Source organism: Vulpes lagopus, chromosome 10, assembly GCF_018345385.1.
Source record: "Vulpes lagopus strain Blue_001 chromosome 10, ASM1834538v1, whole genome shotgun sequence".
Taxonomy (NCBI): Eukaryota; Metazoa; Chordata; class Mammalia; order Carnivora; family Canidae; genus Vulpes; species Vulpes lagopus.
The window spans coordinates 106,634,614-106,654,996 of NC_054833.1; the positions used below are offsets into that span (position 1 = coordinate 106,634,614).

The window sequence follows — 20,383 nt, forward strand, 5'->3', positions numbered from 1 at the left end:
CTCCGGTCTTCAAATGCGGTGGCGGTGGGGGTGAGGGGGGTGGGGGGGGGGGCTGCAAACTGGGAAGACCGAAAACGAGCAGCCGCCGCGGGTGCCGGTGCAGGGCCCACACCAGGAGGTCAACCTTTGTCAGTCTCCGCGGCCCCTCGAGCTTCCAAGTCCCGGGCAGCTCGCGGCGACTCGAGCTTCCAAGTCCCGGGCAGCTCGCCCGCCTCCCCGCCCCCCCCCCGCCCCCCCCCCCCCCCCCCCCCCCCCCCCCCCCCCCCCCCCCCCCCCCGGCCTCCCGCCTCCTCAACATGGCAGCAGGCGCGAAAACCCAGGGCGGCGCGCGCGGCACTCTGGGAGCGGAAGTGGGGAGGCCCCGCGGCGGCGGCCGGGCCGGAAGGGGCGGGGCCGGGCCTGGAGCGTCCGCGAGAGCCGCCGCGGCTGCGGGAGTGTGCGGGTCGCGAGGGCTGAGGCCTGGCGGGCGGGCTGCGTCGCGATGCCGGAGCTGGCGGTGCAGAAGGTGGTCGTTCACCCCCTGGTGCTGCTCAGTGTGGTGGATCACTTCAACCGGTGAGCGCGGGCGCGGGCGGCCTCCCGGGATCGCCGCTGCTGAGTCACGGGCAGGCTGGGCCGGGGTGGGCACCGACTCGCCCGCGGCCCGGACCGGTCACGGGCCGCGAAGCCTAAATCCCAGGCTCGCCCCCGCCCCCGGCCCCGGCCCCGGCCGGCAGTCCGCAGCCCGGACTGGCCGTGCCGTTCGCCCACGTCGGGGCGCTGCCGCAGTCGGGGCGCGGAGGGCGGGGCCGCGGGGGGCGCCTCCGTTTGGCCCCGGTGCCCCCCGTCACCTCGTGGGCGCCTCCGTGCCGCTGGAGGCTGTGCCCGGCCTTCCGGCCTCGGCGCCCAGAACGGGCTCCCTTGGCAGGGCCGTGGCGTCTGAGCAGGACTCGCTCGCCTTTGATGGTGACCTGAAACCTGCACTAGGTGCCAAGCCCCTTCTTTTGAAAATGAGAGCGTCGGTAGGTTTGGGCATTAATGAAGAAGCTGGGACGTCCCGCGAGGGTTTCTTGCGCCTTCCCTTCCCTTGCCTTGGAGCCGTTCTTCCCGCTGGACCTGTTACACGTGTTCATAACTTTTACAAGGTAATTGCTCCGATTGGCAAGTGTAAAGACCCGCTGGGGAGCGTCTGCTGTAAAGTCGGTCGTGAAGTGCCGGTTCCCCTGCAGCTTGCCTTGGACGACCCACTCCCTGAACCAGAGCTAATAACACAGGGCTCCGTGGGGTTCGGGGTCCCCAGCTTTGTAGAGGCCTCAGCCTAAGGGACAGGCGTGCGTTCCCACTGTCCCGCCGGCACGCCTTCCTCCCACAGGGTCCTGGACGTGCCACTGGGACAGGCTCCCTCTCACCTGTGTCCAGGGGACGGAGTGCAGACACCCGCTGCTAGCTGCGGCGTCGTAATAACACATGTCGGGTTTTTATTTTTTTAAAGATTTTGTATTTATTTACTCATGAGAGAGAAAGAGGCACAGACACAGGCAGAGGGAGAAGCAGGCTCCATGCTGGGAGGCTGATGTGGGACTCATTGCTGGGTCTCCAGGATCACGCCCTGGGCGGAAGGCAGCACTAAAGTGCTGGGCCACCCTGGCTGCCCAGATGTAGAGTTTTTTAAAAAAATAAATAAACAGATTTTTGTAGACCAGTAGAAAAGCACATGAGTGTGGAAGTTTCCTTTGAAGTGTGAAAATTCGGTGTATAAGGTTTCCCCAAAAATCAGAACCACCAGGGATACAGAATCCTTCACTCTGACCCAAATCCCAAATTCAGTGAGCATTTATAGATTTGCCAGACCAGATGTTTAGGAAAACATTACAGGGAAACCAGTGACTGTTAAGGAACTCAGGTTCGTTTTACGGTAGCCTGTGTCTTTCGTTTGAACGTAGGGTTCTAGTGTGCTCTGTGTCTCACGTCCACTAGTGCTTAGGGGAGAATTCTACATGACGGTCCATGAAATGAGATTGTGTAAGTGAAACACTTGCAGCTCCTGAGGACAGAAGTCACTGAGGAGGTTTGACAAGTAGATAGAAATTCCGAAGCAAGCCCTTCCTCACTCCTCCAGCCATCCTGTCAGTGTGATCAGTCACCAGCTCACTTCTGATCCTGCCTGGTGAAGCCATTCGGAGACCACAGAGGGTACACGCCTACCTCGGCATCAGAACCCACTTTCTGAGCCCCTAGATGGTTCAGAGAAGTAGGACTTGTGGTGGGGCTTGTCTGCGTGGAATAGATACCCCAGAGAACACCTGGCAAGCCAGCCCATGAACATGGTCTGCTTTAGCATCTTTATCTCTGACAATATTTAAGGATACAGAAGATGGGGAAAGTTTAAAGGAGAAAAGTGCAAAAGAAAAAGTTAAAAGTGGCAGCATAACTTAAATATACTTTTCAAACACCAACCAAATAGCATTTTAAAACTCTTAAGCCCTGCGGGGTGGGAGGGGGGGGGTGTCCATTTTCTCCATTTTAAGGTTCTAGAAAGTTTGACATTTTTCCAAGCATGTGTTTCTTGGAGTCAACAGTGTAAATACTACCGATGTACAAAGTTGGTGAGTTACCCATTGTATTTATTAGAATTTAATATTAAGGACTGACCTGACATTATTACATTGGTTTAGTGGGATTAGTTCCCAGGTAAGTGGAGTTGTATCTGTACCATTGATATTTCGTATTGAGTGTCTAATTGTTGGCTCCATGTCTCTGTGTGCCTATCAGACTGACTTTCTGCTTTCTCCTTCAGAATAGGCAAGGTTGGAAACCAGAAGCGCGTTGTCGGTGTGCTTTTGGGGTCATGGCAAAAGAAGGTACTCGACGTATCCAACAGTTTTGCAGGTACAAGACAAGTCTTACATTGTTCTGCACCTGGCTTAAAATGTTAATTATCTTTAAAATTAATAAAAGAGACTTTTGTGATTTCCATTTTTACTACAAATCAGAAATTCTGTCAGAATTGCTGAAGTATAGGAAGGAAGCTAAAAGTTACTCACTAAACTGAAGAGTAAATATTTTAAATTTGCAGGCCATATGGTCTCCATTACAAGTGCTCAGCCCTGTATTGTAGCAGCAAAACAACTATAGACAGTGTGTTGACAAAAGGATAACTGTATTCTAGCAAAAGTTTATAAAACCAGTCAGCTCTGATGTCGTTTATAAATCCCTGCACTAAACTATTAACCAGTTATGGGTTGGCAGGGGGAGATGGAGACCATTACTTTTTCCTCGGTGTCATGAACCTTTACAAGAATGTGTCCATGTATTTTATGGTTAAAGTAAAACAAAGAACAAAATAATTGCCCTAGAGTGAACTCTAGACTAGAGGTCACAAACTCCAAAATCTGAAAGGACCAAACAGTAATGTTATTTGTCAAAGGGAAATAATTAGGAAGTGATGGGCCTGTTAGCAAACTGACGGGTGTGTGTCCATTTTAAAGGGGGAAACTTCATCTGGCTCTAGCCAGTTGTTGCCAAATCTTCAATTTCAAGAGAAGCTGGAAGTCTGGATTTTTATATGAAATCTCCCAGTCTTTAACGAGTGCAACTCAAAGATAATTTTAATACCATGCTGTACAAACCGCTTAGGTGGATCAGATGTGGCATGGCGTCTCCTATCTAGCACCCTAAACTGAATCTTATTTTTCTTTTCCTTTAGTCCCTTTTGATGAAGATGACAAAGATGATTCTGTCTGGTTTTTAGACCATGATTATTTGGAAAACATGTATGGAATGTTTAAGAAGGTCAATGGTATGTCTTGATGTTTTGTTTTTTAAGAAGGCATTGTGGCATTGATTTATGTGTGTATTTGTGTGTGTGTGCGTGCGCGCAGGTACATGCCCTCATGTCTTTCCATTTCTCAGTATTCCCTTCTCTTTGTTTAATGTCAAGGGCTTTGACCTAGCTGCACTTAAGACCAGTGGCAGTAGAGGAATGAGACAGAATAAATGAGAAACAAGAGTAGCAATTTAAGGCCAGCTAGACCTACCTAGGTTTTAGATCTGGCCCTCTGTAGCAGAAAAGTGAAGAACTGTCAAAATCCACCTGCCTCTAGAGCTTAAGTACCATCAAGGTAAATGTATCTCTGTCACATGTGTCATTTTCATTTTATTTCATTGCTTTAGAAATGTTTATTCCCACAACAGTCACAATTCCAATCTCTGTGACGTAGACTTACATTCATTTATATGTTGCCTTGGAATTATGTTCTAGTGTCGTGTGTGACTAGTCTAAACTAGTCTGAAGTACAGATATCTCTGGATTTCCCTGCTTATTTTCTGAGAATTTTGTTTTTCAGTTTTGGATTTCACAAGTATGTTAGGGTTGAAAATAGATGTCTAGAATTTTGAAAAAGGTAGAGAACATAAGGATTAGAGTTCTTAACCACCCTTTTTGAGAGAATTCTATAGATCTTCATGTAACAGTTCAAATTCACTAATGTGTTCCTTCCAGCCAGAGAAAGAATAGTTGGGTGGTACCACACAGGCCCTAAACTACACAAGAATGACATCGCCATTAACGAACTCATGAAAAGATACTGCCCTAACTCAGTAAGTATACTTTATCTTTAAAACTCTTGAGTGAGGGGAATCCCTGGGTGGCTCAGCAGTTAATCGTCTGCCTTTGGCCCAGGGTGTGATCCTGGAGACCCGGGATCGAGTCCCACGTCGGGCTCCCTGCATAGAGCTGGCTTCTCCCTCTGCCCCTCTCTCTCTCTCTCTCAAATAAATAAATAATCTTTAAAAAATAATAATAATAAAAATAAAACTCTTGAGTGATATCCTTCCAACTGGCTTATATAAGCATCCTAGGAAGGATTCAAGTAGCCTATCATTTCACTGCTTTTTCTCTAAACTGCTTGTGTTAATTGGTAGTGTTATGTATATAGTACATGGTGACCCAGGATATTTAGTAAATAGCAGTAAACGTTTGCTAAGTGCATCATCCTCTCAATAGCTATATGGGGTTCGTTCTCCTCCTTACAAGGAAACGGAGGTTCAGAATTATTAGTAAGGTCTCCTACATTTTGGCACCAGGATCAAACCGTTGGTTGTCTTGATTCTGACTTCCTCATGCTTGATAACCACACTATACTCCCTCTCAGCTTGTTAATGGATGGGGGTGAAGAGCAGAGAAGATGGTGGGATCACATGAAATGTAGATTCATTTTTGCTGAAAATTCCAGCTCTTGTCTAATTGAATGAATGAAATAGCTTCAGTAATCATCATCAGAAACACAGCTGTGATTTTTCCTTCTGTGCTTGGTATGAGGTGGTGTGGTAAGGTGTGTTTTTCTCCCAGGTACTGGTCATCATTGATGTGAAGCCAAAGGACCTGGGACTGCCCACAGAAGCATATATTTCAGTGGAAGAAGTCCATGATGTAAGTCCTTTTGCTATGAGCCAACAAGATTAGATCCACTGCTTACTGGAGAATTTGAATTTTATGTTGTTTTTAAGTCAACAAATCTTCTCTCTCTAACAAAGAGTAGGTTGCTGATTTCTGTAAACAGTTTGATATTATGTCCCCCCCACCCCCGGGTTTTTAAATCCTCAAGTTTTAGAAATCAAGAGGACCACAGAAATCTAAAAATAATCCCCTTTTACACATGAAATCGAGGCTCAAAGTCATCATATGATTGCCCAGAGATGTTTATAGCAAAGTAAATGCAGAGCCTGGTGAGCTTAATCTAATGCACTTTCCACTGTTTAGCTCCCCTGTGCCAGCATTTCTTTCTCCTTGAAACTTTTCTTTTCCTATAGCTGAGACAGAAGTTTTCTGGAGCCAGATGGCAAGACCCATCTGTGTGATTTGACACCTGAGTACTCAGCTCTACAGCATCCGGTACCTGCTGTGTGCTTTGGGAGTAGACCTGAAGAGGTGCCGAATTTAGCTTTTCTCTGTTTCCAGGAAAACTAATTTCAGATTCTAGGGTAGCATTTGATGTGAAAATAGATGTGTGTTTTGTTCTGACCTTAAAGTTTTGCACTTGAGCTCAATCTTGAATTTCCAAAGTCAAAAGTCTGAGAGATAAAAATAAAAGTCTTTGGATTTAGATATGTAGACTTTATCCTTATATTCAGTTTTTAAATCAGGAAAAAAATTTTTATGTTAACTCCTGCAAATATTGTTTGCACAGAGATCTGTCCACCTGTTTCTTTTTGCCTTGTCACCAGGGAGCTTAGATCAAAATTTATTTCCTTGTTACAATAAGACTTTTAATACAGTTTAATAGTTTTTTTATGTTAATTTTACCCTGCCTTTTTCAAGAAGGAATCCGAGGCTCCTGTACACACACACACACACACACACACACACACACACACACAAATAAAGCAAGATTTTAAATATGGGACAGAAGGGACATGAAGGCCACAATATAAGATGAAGCCAAGGGAAAATGAGCACCTGAAAAGGCATGCTGTGAGGACCTGACCATTCTAGCATACAACGTCAAGAGGAAAATGGTATTTGCAGGATTCACACTGTCCTGGCAAAGTAATAACTGCTAACATAATATACCTCTTAGTATAAGTTAAGTGACTTTACCAAGGTCTCACAGCTCCCTTGTACATGGCAGAGCCAGGCTTGGAACCCAGGCGGTCTGGCTACAGCGTCTATCCTCACTGCTGTGCTGTCCTGCCTTGCAGACGTCTTATAGACGTTACAGATGTGCAGCCTCTTCTGGCACAAGAGCTAAGGAAAGTTTCTCCTGAATCCCGTCGGGAAGTCACTAGGTGATACAGTGAACCGTATCCTTGGACGGACCCTTTGATTCATTTAGGCCACCAGAAAGCTGGTTTTTCTGACTGTACTGTTTTGGTGCTCTGGCATCATTTGATCTAAAGGACAGTAGGTGGTTAAAAGTTAGATTATCTGACTTGAGCTTGCCTCCTGTACGGGTATTCTATGTACTGCCAATTCTAGAAAGAAGTATATCCTATAAAAATCAACCTAATTGAGACCTCCTCAAGTGTCCATCCCCACAGTGGGCATAAGGGATTATCAGGATTTTCCTCAAACACTGAGCAGGGCCACTGCAGTGGCCGTTTAGAAGGCTGGGCTTTCAAAGCAAACCTTCCCCGTTTCTCCGGCACACAGGAAGCCTAGTAATTCACCATGAGGTGATTCGACTGAAAACACGCTGTTAAAGGAACATGTACCAGCGTGTTTGAAAGTAAATAACTATAGTTGAGCCTCCTCTCCCAGGATGGAACGCCAACCTCAAAAACATTTGAGCATGTGACCAGTGAGATTGGAGCGGAGGAAGCCGAGGAAGTTGGAGTCGAGCACTTGTTACGGTGAGCCTTAAGATAACATCAGGACCATAAATGGCCCCAGAGGCTCTATCAGGAGTGGAGAGACCTGGTTGCCAGGCCTGGGTTGTTTCTGGAGCGTCCTGAGTTAGGAGTTAGAATTTGTGACCATGGGCAGTGTGGCTGGTGACAGGAATGCGTGTGGGAAGGAAATGCAGGTGCATGTCCTGTGTATGCCATTTTCACTGAAAGAAAGCTACATGTCAGGATGGGCTTTTAAGATACCATAACCCTGACTTAGTTTGAAAGGGTCACAGGTTTTCTGAGGTAAGATTCCTTCCATTCAGAAAGGTAGTCCTGATTGATGTACGCCTCTCACCACATCGTATGATGCAGGTAGGGAAATGATACTCTTCTCAAGAGCAAGAGCAAGGAAATTGAAACAGATAGCTTTTCCTTAAATGAAAGTGGTTTCGTTTTAGTTCTTTTTTGAAATCTGCCCTGTGATGAGAAAGATGAAATACATGCTTCCAAATAAAAACAAAACCAAGGCAGTTTATAAAATGATGAAGTAACATTCTTCTGAAAACTTGTCCCTCCCCCACAAAGCGGCAGGTTTGCCTAGCTTTTTGCAAACCTGGATGATAATCCAGTACGCTGACGCTTTTTCCCACCTTTCTTCTTGTGGGTGATCACAGAGACATCAAAGACACTACGGTGGGCACTCTTTCACAGAGGATTACAAACCAGGTCCATGGTTTGAAGGGACTAAACTCCAAGCTTCTGGACATCAGGAGCTACCTGGAGAAAGTGGCCACGGGCAAGCTGCCCATCAACCATCAGATCATCTACCAGCTACAGGATGTCTTCAACCTGCTGCCGGACGTCAGCCTCCAGGAGTTTGTCAAGGCCTTTTACCTGAAGACCAACGACCAGATGGTAGTGGTATACTTGGCCTCACTGATCCGTTCTGTGGTCGCCCTGCACAACCTCATCAACAACAAGATCGCCAACCGCGATGCAGAGAAGAAAGAAGGGCAGGAAAAAGAAGAGAGCAAAAAGGATAGAAAAGATGACAAAGAGAAAGAGAAGGAGAAGGAAAAGGGTGACAGCAAGAAAGAAGAGAAAAAAGAGAAAAAATAAAACCTGTAGCTTTTTAATTTGTAAATTAAAATCTTATAAACGAACTCAGTGTGCCACTTGAGGGTTCTTTTTATTTTAAGTGCTTGTTGAAAAGCTGTACCGGTGAGAACTCTGGCCCAGGTCCCTCTTGCTGTGGCAGAGAAGCGAGTGGACAGGGCCTGAGGCCACACCTTCAGGGCCACTGAGGCTGCTGGGGTGGGGGATATGAGAGCTCAGGCTGCAGGCCCTGCGAGAAGAGTGAAGGGAAGGTAAACATTATTGGTCCTCTTCACTCTTCTACCTATATAACTGGAAGTTGAATTTTCCCAATCTCACAAGACTCTTGGGGTTGGTTATTGGCAATCTGCAAAACCGCAAAAGGGAATGCATGAATTCCATAAGCCTTAGAACGCCCTGAGTTTGAGTCATTGAACTCTGTACCCGTAGCCCTGGCACCCTCAGGGCTCAGGATCCAGCTCCATTTATTGTTTACCTTTCAAGACACAATTAAATGACTTGGTTTTTAAGCCTGTGTTCTAGTCGTTTTTGATTCTGAGAGTGACAGTCGTTTTCAGAAGCAGCCAAGACTTAGTTTTTCATTGAAGCTGCCCTACAGAATTAGACTTGGAATCTTTCATGGAAGAGAGACTGACTCATTCCTTTAAGAACAGCCTGATGGTGAGAAGAGCTCTCAACTGAGCCCAGAAGACCTGGGTTTGTGCCTCAGGTTTGTCATCTGTGAAATCTCTAGACTAGGTTATCATAAAGGACACAATGCAGTAGGTCTAGGTACAACAGACCCCAAGGTTAGTTCCGAGGATGGAACAAAGTTTCCCCAAAATAAATGCTCAGGGCTCAGCACAAATAAATACTTAGTCATTTGACCTACAGTAGTCGCTCAGATAATTTCCTCTCTTGACCAGATGGCACCTAAGAGTTCTCTAATGCACCAAATGGATTATCAATGTGCAAAAATTTAAGAATATAATAAAATGGCACTAAAACTATGTCCGTTGAATCTCAGAAACCACTGAAGTCCTAATGTCTCAAAGTTTACCAGAAATGTCAATTTTTTTCCTAAAGAGCTAATTAGTGGGAATTAGAAAGTTGACAGTATGATGTATAAATGAGCTTTTATTCTACTTAATAGAAGCATGCCAACATAAGGGCTTACTTCAAGGTCCATGAAGATTTGGACATAAAATGGGATGGTCATGGAAAAACTGGAGAACCAACTTTTACTTGTCTATTTCCAGTCAAAACCAGGGTTGTTGCAGCTAACTGAATAAAAGAAATGTTAATAGTCAAAAGCATGAGATACATTTAAAACCACAGGAGTGCTGAAGAAGCTTTTGAGATTTGATAACATTTCAAGCATATTGATGTGAGAAAAGTAACCTGGAACATTAACTGTGCAGCAGAAAGAGCCAGGATGTTTCTGAGGCTAGTAGGGGAATGAGGAGAATGTCATCCCAAGGAGTGGGTCATTTATGTAAGGGTCAGGGGGCAATTAGAGACCACACAGGATTTAGGTCCACTTTTAGTGGTAAAATCTGTACTCAAAACTTTCCAGGGTCTCGTAACAACAATGCCACACACTTTTAAGTTTAACACCACTTCATAAAAATGCAAAGTTTGTTAAGCATCTAAGACCATGGGAATACCCAGGTCTTGTTATATGTAATAGTTTAGGCACAAATGGGCAGAATTGACTTCTACCTTTTTTTTTTAACTAATCCCCCAACATGGAACTCGAACAGCCCTGAGATCAAGAGTCACATACTCTACCAACTGAGCCAGCCAAATGCCCCAAACTGAATTCTACTTTTCTAACAGGATCCTCGATTTCTTAGAAAAACACTTTGTAGCCTGTAGCTTAGGCTTATTTTCTAAGGCAAAATTTATACCCTCTATAAGAGTGACCTTCATAAAGTTATTAATGAAGTCTTGCTTATACAAATAGCATCTGAGTTCACTGCAAAACCCATGACCCTCACTTGAAATAAAGCCTTGTGTTTGTATACCCTGGCAGTCTCAAGATGAGATTTCTAAACTATGTGTGTTGTTTTTGAAAACACTAAAAAAGGGACATCTGGGTGGCTCAGCGGTTGAGTGTCTGCCTTCAGCTCAGGTTGTGATCCTGAGATCCGGGATCGAGTCCCACATTAGGCTCCCTGCATGGAGCCTGCTTCTCCCTCTGCCTGTGTCTCTGCCTCTCTCTCTCTCTCTCTCTCTCTTTCTCTCTCGTAAATATATAAATCTTTAAAAAATAAAGATAAAAAAACTGAAAAAAACAGGTCCTGGAAAAAGTCTGCTCCAAAGCCTGGATCCTGTATCTGTAGCTGTAACATTACCATCACTTCCACTTCCAACACTTCAGACCACCTTGTTAGAGTCAGGCTGCTCTCCTACACACGTTACAGAGGATGGTATTTGTGCCTTACTAATTTTGTGAGAAAACTAGCATCAGAAATAACAGTGAACTTTTAAGTTAGATATCCTTAATGTAAAGATGGAAATTATCAGGAGCACCAGAGTGGCTCAGTCGGTTGAGCATCTGCCTTCAGTTCAGGTTGTGATCCTGGGGTCCTGGAATTGAGTCCCACATTAGGCTCCCTGCATGGAGCCTGCTTCTCCCTCTGCCTCTGTCTCTGACTCTCTCTCTCTCTCTCTGTCTCTCATGAATAAATAAAATCTTTTTTTAAAAAAGATGGGAATTATCAAAGTGGAACAACTTTGAGCCAGCTAATTAAATGTTCTTTAATTATGCTCAGCCCTCCAATCACTAAAGGGACAAAAGAAAAGTAACTCTGTTAAGGAGCTACCATATTACTTTTCCAAATATGCTAGATGCAGAGTAAATCTTTTCCAGCAGGAAACAGTAACCTTAGGATGGCAATCCAATTTCTGGAGGACCCTGCAGCTATGAGAACTCAGCCATATACAGTTTTTCTCACTTCAAACAAAAGACTGAATGCAGGCCTTCATAAAATAGTGAAATTAGGGTTGTTTGTTAAACTACAACACACTAAGAAAACTACTTCATCTGCCCCTGTTCCCAGAAATGGGGAGGGTCTGGGGTATGCTTCAAAGGCAAGGAAACATTTGACTTATGTGACACACAAGAGCAGATTTTTTACAGCTTTCCTAAACCAATTCATTCCAAGTTATTATCTGTAATATAGGCAAGTACTGATTTGCATATCTTTATGCTATTCAACTCAGTATTATCAATGGTAGCCTGGGAGCTACACAGAATTCAGATCTATCAAAAAATAATATTCTTGTTGGGGGAGTAGGTAGGAAGTGACTCAAAAAGCAGGGAAATGGAAGTGGGGAAAGAATATAGAGGAAAAGAAAGGAAGAGGAGATCAGGGAAGTTCATGTTTCCAGGGTCTAAACCCAGAGAAACCGCTTTCTCCGCACTCCTCTTTGGAGCCAGTCTGTTCTTCGACACTAGAGGGCGCCATTGACTAGCCTCGTCTCCCGGCCAGAGCCACCTTGGTGGCCAGGTCAGGACGGGACTGGACTGGGAACCTGGCCCGGAGTTGCTTACCCTCATTTCTGCTTTGGGCTGCAACTATCCAGACAAGATTTTGAAAGAATCTGGAGAGTGCATGAGTGCAAAAAGATGGGGTCAGTTTGCCACACCTCCACCTCTGCTCTTCTCCACCCACCCTACTGTGTGGGCAATGAATACAGTTTTCTCAGCCTGGCAGATCGCTTATGCTTTGATTTTCCTCACTGCTGATACCACACCTGATTTCTTTAAAGACCATATTCAGTGGTGTGCTGGTAAGAGTGAAACAACTAGTTCTCCAAAAAAGGGCGGGGGGGGGGGGGAACAGCAGGGTTTTTTGATGTGTAGCCTTGGCCAATTTCCCTGGTGTAAATACTCCCACCATCGTTTGATTGCAAGATCCTGGCATTTGTTGGGAAGATCTCAAGATGCACAGCAGCACGGCATTACAGAGTATTACCTAAATATGGATAGAATAGACAAAAATAACTTCAAGAACACACATGATAGTAAAATGTAGTAACTTGGATATGATGTATTTTGAGTATGACCTTTTTAAATTTTTTTAAGATTTTTTAATTTATTTATGATAGACATAGAGAGAGGCAGAGGGAGAAGCAGGCTCCATGCCAGGAGCCCAATGCGGGACTCAATCCCGGGACTCCAGGATCGCGCCCTGGGCCAAAGACAGGCGCTAAACTGCTGAGCCACCCAGGGATCCCGAGTATGACCTTTTTAGATATAATTTATCTCAATAAAAATTTAAACAACTTACCTACTGCATTAGACTCTAGGAATCTGTTTTTAATGCCCTCCTGTGGTTTCTGTACATGTGGAAGTGGGAGAACCTTTGATACATACAAATCTATCCATTTCTTGCCTATTGTCAGCACCCCAGGGATCATGTTTAAGAAGTCCTTTCCCAGCTCTGGGGCACCTGGGTGGCTCCATTAGTTAAGCATCTGCTTCAGCTCAGGTCATGATCTCAGGGTCCTGGGATCAAGCCCCACGTGGGGCTACCTGTGCAGTGAGGAGTCTGCTTGAGGATTCTCTCCCTCTGCCCCTCTCTGGGTTCTCTTTTTCCCTAAGTAAATAAATAAGAAAAAAAAAAGTCCTTTCCCAGCTCAAGACTTCTCATACACACACGTCTATTACAGTCCACAAAGAGTTTTCCTTCACAGCTTAGGTCCTATGTCAACTTCTATCTATATGGTACAGCTAACATCTGATCAATAACAACATAATCACCTACTCGTTCAACCAAAGTAACCACCTAATGTCTTTACTTCATCTCTTATCCCTTCCTTTCTTATTTTCAACCCTGTCTTTATCCCTACCTTTTACCCCTCAGGATATAAACACTCCGTTCTCTCCCATCTCCACATACACACACCCCTCCATCCTGGTTAACTTCATTCAGCAAATAGCCATCTCTGCTCCCTTATCTTCTGAGCATTTTTCAAATCTTACACAGTCCAGCTTTTGTCCCCACCGTGCCACTTTAGCCTGCACTAAAGTCACCAATAGCTTCCACTTGACCCAACCAGTTGGCCCCTGTCAGCCTGACCTCACTTGACCTGATCTCTGGAGGCTTCTCTCCCTGCACTCATCCTGCTTCTCTTGGACCCTCATGGGCCCCTTTTGCTCTAGTTTTCTCTGAAGCTTCATCCTACTTGACCTATCAGTTACATATTTTTAAAAAGTCTCAACCCATATGATGCTTCTAATTCCAAAACTTGTTCCTCCTCTTTAGTCCATATCCTGGCTAGTCACCCACTCGCCCAGAGCTCAGAAGTCCTACTGGTCCTGCTCACCTTCAGCCTCTGCTTTCAGCCACCTGCTGGGCCTACCAACCACCTGATGGCTGCCCTCTGTATTTCCCCATGCCGTCCAGACCTTCATCTACCTTTTCTGCTGCTAAGTTTGCCTACCTGCAATTTCTGCATACTTTCTCATCTTCCTTTTCCATATTCTATCCTCGTGCCAGAGTCAGCTTGGCTAGATGGTGAATTTGGGCTGGAGAGGATTGCATGAATCTTACTCCTCAGCTCATAGCTATCATCATCTTTTAAGGCCCCTCTCACTTGAACTATTTTTACCTTCATCCTGATTTCCACTATAGTTCCAGCCCCCCCTCACACACACATATACACAAGTGAACAAGTGATAGAGGCTTATATGTGTTGAGTAAATGTCTTTTTTTTTTCTTTTTTTGAGTAAATGTCCTTATATATGGGATGGATTGTGGAAGAACATGCAGTCTAATTTTGTAAATATGCATTTTAAATTACATATATGATATTTCCCTTTCAATCTCATTCTTTCCTACCCTTTTAAAATTCAAAACAATACTGGGGCACCTGGGTGCCTCAGTCAGTTGAGCGTCTGACACTTGATTTTGGCTCAGGTCATGATCTCAGGGTTGTGAGATCAGGCCCTGCATCAGGCTCCACACATGGTGAGATCCACCCTGACCTGCCAACCTCATTCACACTGTTCCTGCTTACCCTCCTCCATCAGTATTTAGCCATACCAGACTTCTACCCACTTTTGGAACATGCCAGTCTCCCAATCAGGCCACTGTACCTGACAGGCCTGACCCCGGACGTGGCTCTTTGCTTGACTGGCTCCTCCCCAGCTTTCAGGTGTCCAGGCTGAAACACCTGTTTTGAGATGCTTTCCCTAAGGTCCTATCTAAAGTAGACTCTTGTTCCCACTTTCCCACACTATTCTCTGTCATATTTATCCAGGGTACAGCCTGGTGACTACATTTAATAATACCGTATTGTATACTTGAAAGTTGCTAAGAGAGTGGATCTTAAATGCCCTACCACAACACAGCCTTAAGTGTCCTCAACAATGAAAACAAAATGGTAATTAAGTGAGGTGATGAATGTGTTAACTAACCTTATTGTGATAACCATTTTGCAATATATACGTCTATCAAATCATCTCTTATACCTTAAACTTACACAATGCTCTGTGTCAATTATATCTCAATAAAGCTGGGGGAAAAGTACTTATTGAGGGGCTTCCCAGACCCCAAGGCAGATAGCTGATGCACCAGGGGTGCGTGCCCTGTTGGAGAGCAGGGACAGGATAAGAGTCAAAGTTTAATGCATGAGCTGCTTCTCCCCACCCCATACACCCTATACTTTAGCCATTGTGAAGCAATGACAAGGAGTTAGCAAGCGATCATGACTATAAAATCCAAAAGATCAAGGGTGAAATGAACTCCCTCACAGAAGAAACAGTGCTTCCACATCCACCCAGATGCTCACGTGGAGGACCCTATCGAGGAGGAAGACGTGCCGCTTAAGCCATTCTCAGCGGGAGTCCTGGAGCTGCAGAGGGCATCCTTCATGCTAGTACACTGCTGTAATGGTACCACCTATCTTGCTGCTCGCCCTGTAATTACAGAGGAAACAGACCCCAAATTGTCCTTAAGAGATTGGACATGACTCTTGCCAAGTGGGTTTGGCTGGAGGCCCAGATCAGCACTAATGGCATCCCAAGGCAGAGTGCCACAGTCACAGGCTGGGCCAGACCCAAGGCCTCTGAGACCATTGGTGCTGCTGGGCAAGTGATGTCAGGCTGTGGACTGGGGGCAGGGACTGAAATGATTCCGCCTTCACAGGATTTGCTTTCCTCTCGTAAAGGAAGAAGAGCAATACTGGTACCTTTCTGCCTATGTTCCTGGTTAGTGTGAGGTTTTTGATCTACACATAATCTTCATGCTCTGGCTCTTTGATTTACTGAGAATCATGGCCACATTCAGAGCCCAGAACACGGAAGAGATGCTAATCCAAGGACATTGAATCTGACCGAGGAGGATGTATTAGTTATTGCTGTGTAACAAATTGCCACAGAATTTAGTAGCTGAAACAACACACATTATGATCTCAGTTTCTGCGGGTCAGGAGCCCTAGCACAGCTTGGCTGGGTTCTCTGTACTGGGACGCTCTCAGGCTGCAATCATGGTGTCATTTGGGCTGCAGTCATCTTAAGATTCTAAGCACATATGGTCGTTGGCAGGATTTAATTCCTCGTGGGCTGTTAGACTGAGGGCCTCAGTCCCTTGCCCCATGAGTCTCTCCAACTCGAAAGTTCATCAAAATGCACAAGTGGAGAGGGCAATGGAGAGTCAGCTAGCAAGGAGGAGGTCAAATCCTTTGTAATTCAATCACAGAAGTGACATCCAAAACCTTGGCCTTGATGTACTGGCAAAAAGCAAATCACTAGCCCAGTACCACTCAAGGACAGGTTATTAACCCACTAGGGTGTGCATACCAGGAAGAGGTCCTAAGGGGGCCCCCTAAGAAGTCTCTCTGTCTTCCTGGGGGTGCCTGAGTGGCTCAGTCACTTAAGTGTCAACCTTCAGCTCAGGTCATGATCCCAAGATCCTGGGATCAACCCCCACATTAAGCCCCACATGAAGCCCCACATCAGGCTCCCTGCTGGGCGTGGGGGGAACCTGCTTCTCCCTCTCCCTCTGCCCCTCCCCCTGTTCATGTGCACTTGGAGCTCGCTCTCTCGCTCTCTCTTTAATAATTTTTTTTTTAAAAAAAAGAAGAAATCTTCCTTCCACTGATAGGAATAAGAATCACCAGAGTAATCTGCAACAGGCTACAGGGGGGTTACTTTTTAAATTTCAGCACTTAATTGTCTTAAAATGAAGATAATGTTAATAGAAAATGCAGAAATAAAACATTTGTCCTGTTTATAAACAGGACTATCTCTTGGCTTTGGAGATAGCAAAACAAAACAAAGCAAAGCAAACCCCAAGCATTAGGAACCAAATCAGTGCTCTTAGAGAGGTAAGGCATAATGGGCTTAACTGTGGCCAAATAGCAAAAATTCCATTGTAATTGACATGTACTTATCATTGCCTCCTACCAAGACTCCATTAAAATGATAGCAAATGAATGTAAAAGGTTTCCCATTTTTCCCTGGTCATTAAGGCCCAATTTGACAGAGAGAGCACCTGAGGTAGAAAAGAGAATTCAACAAATTTCTAGAAGGAAAGCAGAAGGGGCCTGCAGCAGGGTCTCCAGCCAAGATCAGTGTGGAAGGGGTTTAGCCAAGGAGATCTGGTGAGCCAGGAAAGACTGGGACCTGAAAGAGGTTGTAATTAGTGCCAGAGAGGTAAACAGGGACAGATTAGATGAAAGTCAAGTCCCCTTTGGGACCCCCATGCAGATTGCCAGCTGCAAGCTACCCTCTCTAGCCTCAAAATGACAGTGAAGAAAGCTTTATAAAAGTCTTTCTGCACAAGGGCAAAGAGAAGATAAGAGGATTCAGTGATTGGGCAAGGATGTTCAACAAAGTGTTAAAAAAGTGGAAAGCAGGTGGAGAACTAAAACTTCTAGCTAAGCAGAAGTTTTAACCTAAAGCACTGCAGAGGGAGATGCAGAGACATGCAAAGTCCCCAAAGAGACTCCGCACTTGGGCGCAGCAGGAGGGCAGGAAGAGCACAACAGAGGTAGTTAAAAGCAGTGTCTATATGGAACGGTGGGACACCCAGGTCCCTACCCCCAGCCACAGAGCCTGGCTATCTCCCCTCTGCCAGCTGCAGGAGACCAGGCTGAGGGGAGGTGCCAGAGAGCCAGAAAAGGTCAAGTCAGGGGCCAGGGCTCTGAGAACCTAGGATCCTTTCTTCTCCTGATCCCCAGGGAACCTACAGGCAGGTGTACCATGGCTCAGGTATATCCTTGCCCTCAGGTGGGGAACAGAGCATTCCTCTCTGGAGGAAATGATCACCCCAGAGAAAAGACACTTGAGCAGTGACATTTATGGCCTCCATGAAAAGGTCCACCTGCCATCTAGTCCCCTTACAGCAAAGACCAACAGGCAAGAGACCACCCAGGAGTGCCTTCTGAAATATGGACAGCCACAAAGATTAGGAAAAGAGTTGTTTTCTCACTGTGTGTGTGCTCTTTCCTAATGGTGTTGCAGCTGTCTCCTCCTGTCCTGCTGGGGGATCCATTCTACAGCCTTATCTTTTGAGTGGCAGTTTGGGCCCTGGCCTGGGATGACCTAGGAATCAAAGCCATAGCCAGGTGCACAGCAGAAGCAGTTTGGCTTTGTTGCAGTTTGCTGGTTGGCCTGCTTTTTATGAAATGGCAGGGAGCAGTGGGCTGCTGCCCAGTGCCTGTCCATACTAGAGCTTATTCAGACCCACTGACCACCACCACCACCACCCCCAGCAGTTGAAGTCCCAGCTACCACGGCCAGACCTGGGTGCGGAGGCACACTTGCAGTCTTGTTCAGTGTTTTGCATTTTGTTCTATTTCTGGCCCTTGGAAATCTTTATCTTGTTTTTGAACAAGCCTTTTGGCTTTCTCTTTTTATTTTTTTTTTCTCTTTTTATATTTTATGTGTCTTTATTATATGTTTGGAATAGAGAGGTTGGCCAAGTCATGAATTTGCTGTGCCATCTTAATGGGACTCCGTTTGGTTTCTAACACTACTACAAAAAGAATACAGAATAGGTGATTCTGTGTTTGGGGCCATAGAACTGAAGTTGGGAGTAGAATATCACATAGACCATCAAAAACATCCAAAAGAGTGACAAGAGTCAAGCTGAAGAGGCCAAAACTGTGACAAGCATCAACAAGAAAGTAAGGATTACAGTCACTAGAACCAGCTGAATCGGAGCTAGACCCCGAATCCGTGACGTTCAAATGGTGTGGAGAAAAGTGCGCCAAAGAAGTCACCTGCCCTGATCTGACTCTCCTGATGCTTGACTCATAAACATGGACTACAGAAAAGTGAACTAGACCGTGGCACTTCAATCAACCTCAGAATCAGGGGGACTGGATAAGTAAAAGGATATCAAAATCCTAGATTCACAAGGCAGACCAAAGGGAAACAAGCTGGGGTGATAATAACTCCGGGCACTTACTCAATTTTCTTGCTGATGCCGAGTTTGGCTCAAGAACCAAGAGAGCTTGCTCTCTGTAAGGATACCTCTAGACAGAGACACAGATCTTCAGGGTTTTTCTGGAAGAGTGATGAGCCCCAATATCTTTGCCCAATCACTGCATCCTCTTATCTTCTCTGCCCTTGTGCAGTGGGATAGCGAGTACTGAGATTCTAGATCCAGTGAGGTCCCACCTTACGTAAAGTCTTAATGACACCTGGGAGATCCATTGGAGATCTTGAATGACAAAGGAAGTCATATCAGATCTTTACTTCCAAAATCATCTTATATAGCTTTGGCTAATTATATCCAGAACTTATGACATCGAGTTGGGGTAGGCGGGCCGGGCCTCTTTGCCTGCCTATTCCTACTTGAAACACTTCACAATAAGAAAAAAATTGAAGATATAATAAAAGCAAAGAGAGATAATTAGAACCTCTGAGGGTAAAAGACTGTATGGGGAAGAAACAGTTGTATTATGTTATTTAGTTATGGAGCAAACAATATTTATATAGTCATAGTAATAGAGATGGGTTTTGTTGCTTTTCAGCTTTTTGAATAAACCTTTAGAAAAAGTACAGATGATTTCATTGTAATTACACAATACAATGTTAAAAAAAAAAAAAAAAAAACTTGATTGTATAGAAGTAAAAAGACAGCTGCCTGAAGAAAAAGGAGGGAATGCAGATGGAGAGCCAGAGGGACAGCCGGGTGCAGTACAGCTCAGATGCGGTTCAGAGTGGGATGGCAAGGGATCCTGCCCATTGCTGAGGCTAGTAAAACAGGAGCCTTTCTGAGGGCCGTGGGGTAGACTGTTGGGGGTTTTAAAGTTCAAACTGGAAGGGTACAAAAGAAACCAGCAAACTGGCTTCTAGCAGGTGATCAGAGTGGCCGAGGAATAAGAATAAGTAGCCTTCACTGTATCTTTCACTCTATCTTTGAATTTTAAGACTTTTTAAAATTTTTAAGTTAAAGGCAGATCATCAACAACTGTACTTTCAGGACTGCCCCCTCCTGGGAGGGCAGCACTGGTGCACAAGCCGAAGCTTCACAGCCAAGAGCAAACTGCTGGACACAACTGTAATACCCCTTGGGGTAGGAGATGGGTGTATTACAGGAACCATACTTCGTAATATCACAGTCATTAAAGAATCATTCAGACCTATGTTGAGGAAGATGGAAAGGTTTCCCGAAAATTTTGTTGAATGAGACAAGTGAGTTACTCAGGATATATAAGATCCTATTTTTGGTGTATTAGCAATAATCGTGCCTCGGATAAACCTCATTGGCTACGATGCTGCCACTGTGCAAAGCTCCATTTTTGGTGTATTTAAATTCTATGTATATATGATTTGCAAGCGCACACTAAATAGAATGGAAGGGCCGCAGCAAACTTAACAGCAGCGATTTCTGGATAAGTCTAGAAGAACAGTTTCCATTTCAGCACGTCTTATCTGAATTTATTACAGTATGTCTGCCTAATGTGTAGACTTTTTTCAATAATTTTCTCAAAGCACAGCATTGCTCTGTCAAGT

General features: G+C 45.0%; 1 protein-coding gene and 1 pseudogene across 1 annotated transcript; one reads left to right on the top strand and one right to left on the bottom strand.

Moving 5' to 3' along the window:
• The first annotated feature begins 374 nt into the window (after positions 1-374).
• Positions 375-8,933, top strand: PSMD7 (proteasome 26S subunit, non-ATPase 7). The gene is made up of 7 exons (XM_041772661.1): positions 375-555; positions 2,777-2,868; positions 3,686-3,778; positions 4,481-4,578; positions 5,330-5,410; positions 7,238-7,329; positions 7,983-8,933. Exons 1-7 carry the CDS (start codon positions 482-484, stop codon positions 8,425-8,427), a joined length of 975 nt encoding a protein of 324 aa, XP_041628595.1. The 5' UTR covers positions 375-481; the 3' UTR covers positions 8,428-8,933.
• Positions 8,934-20,008: 11,075 nt separating this feature from the next.
• Positions 20,009-20,163, bottom strand: LOC121501104 (annotated as a pseudogene).
• Positions 20,164-20,383: the final 220 nt, after the last annotated feature.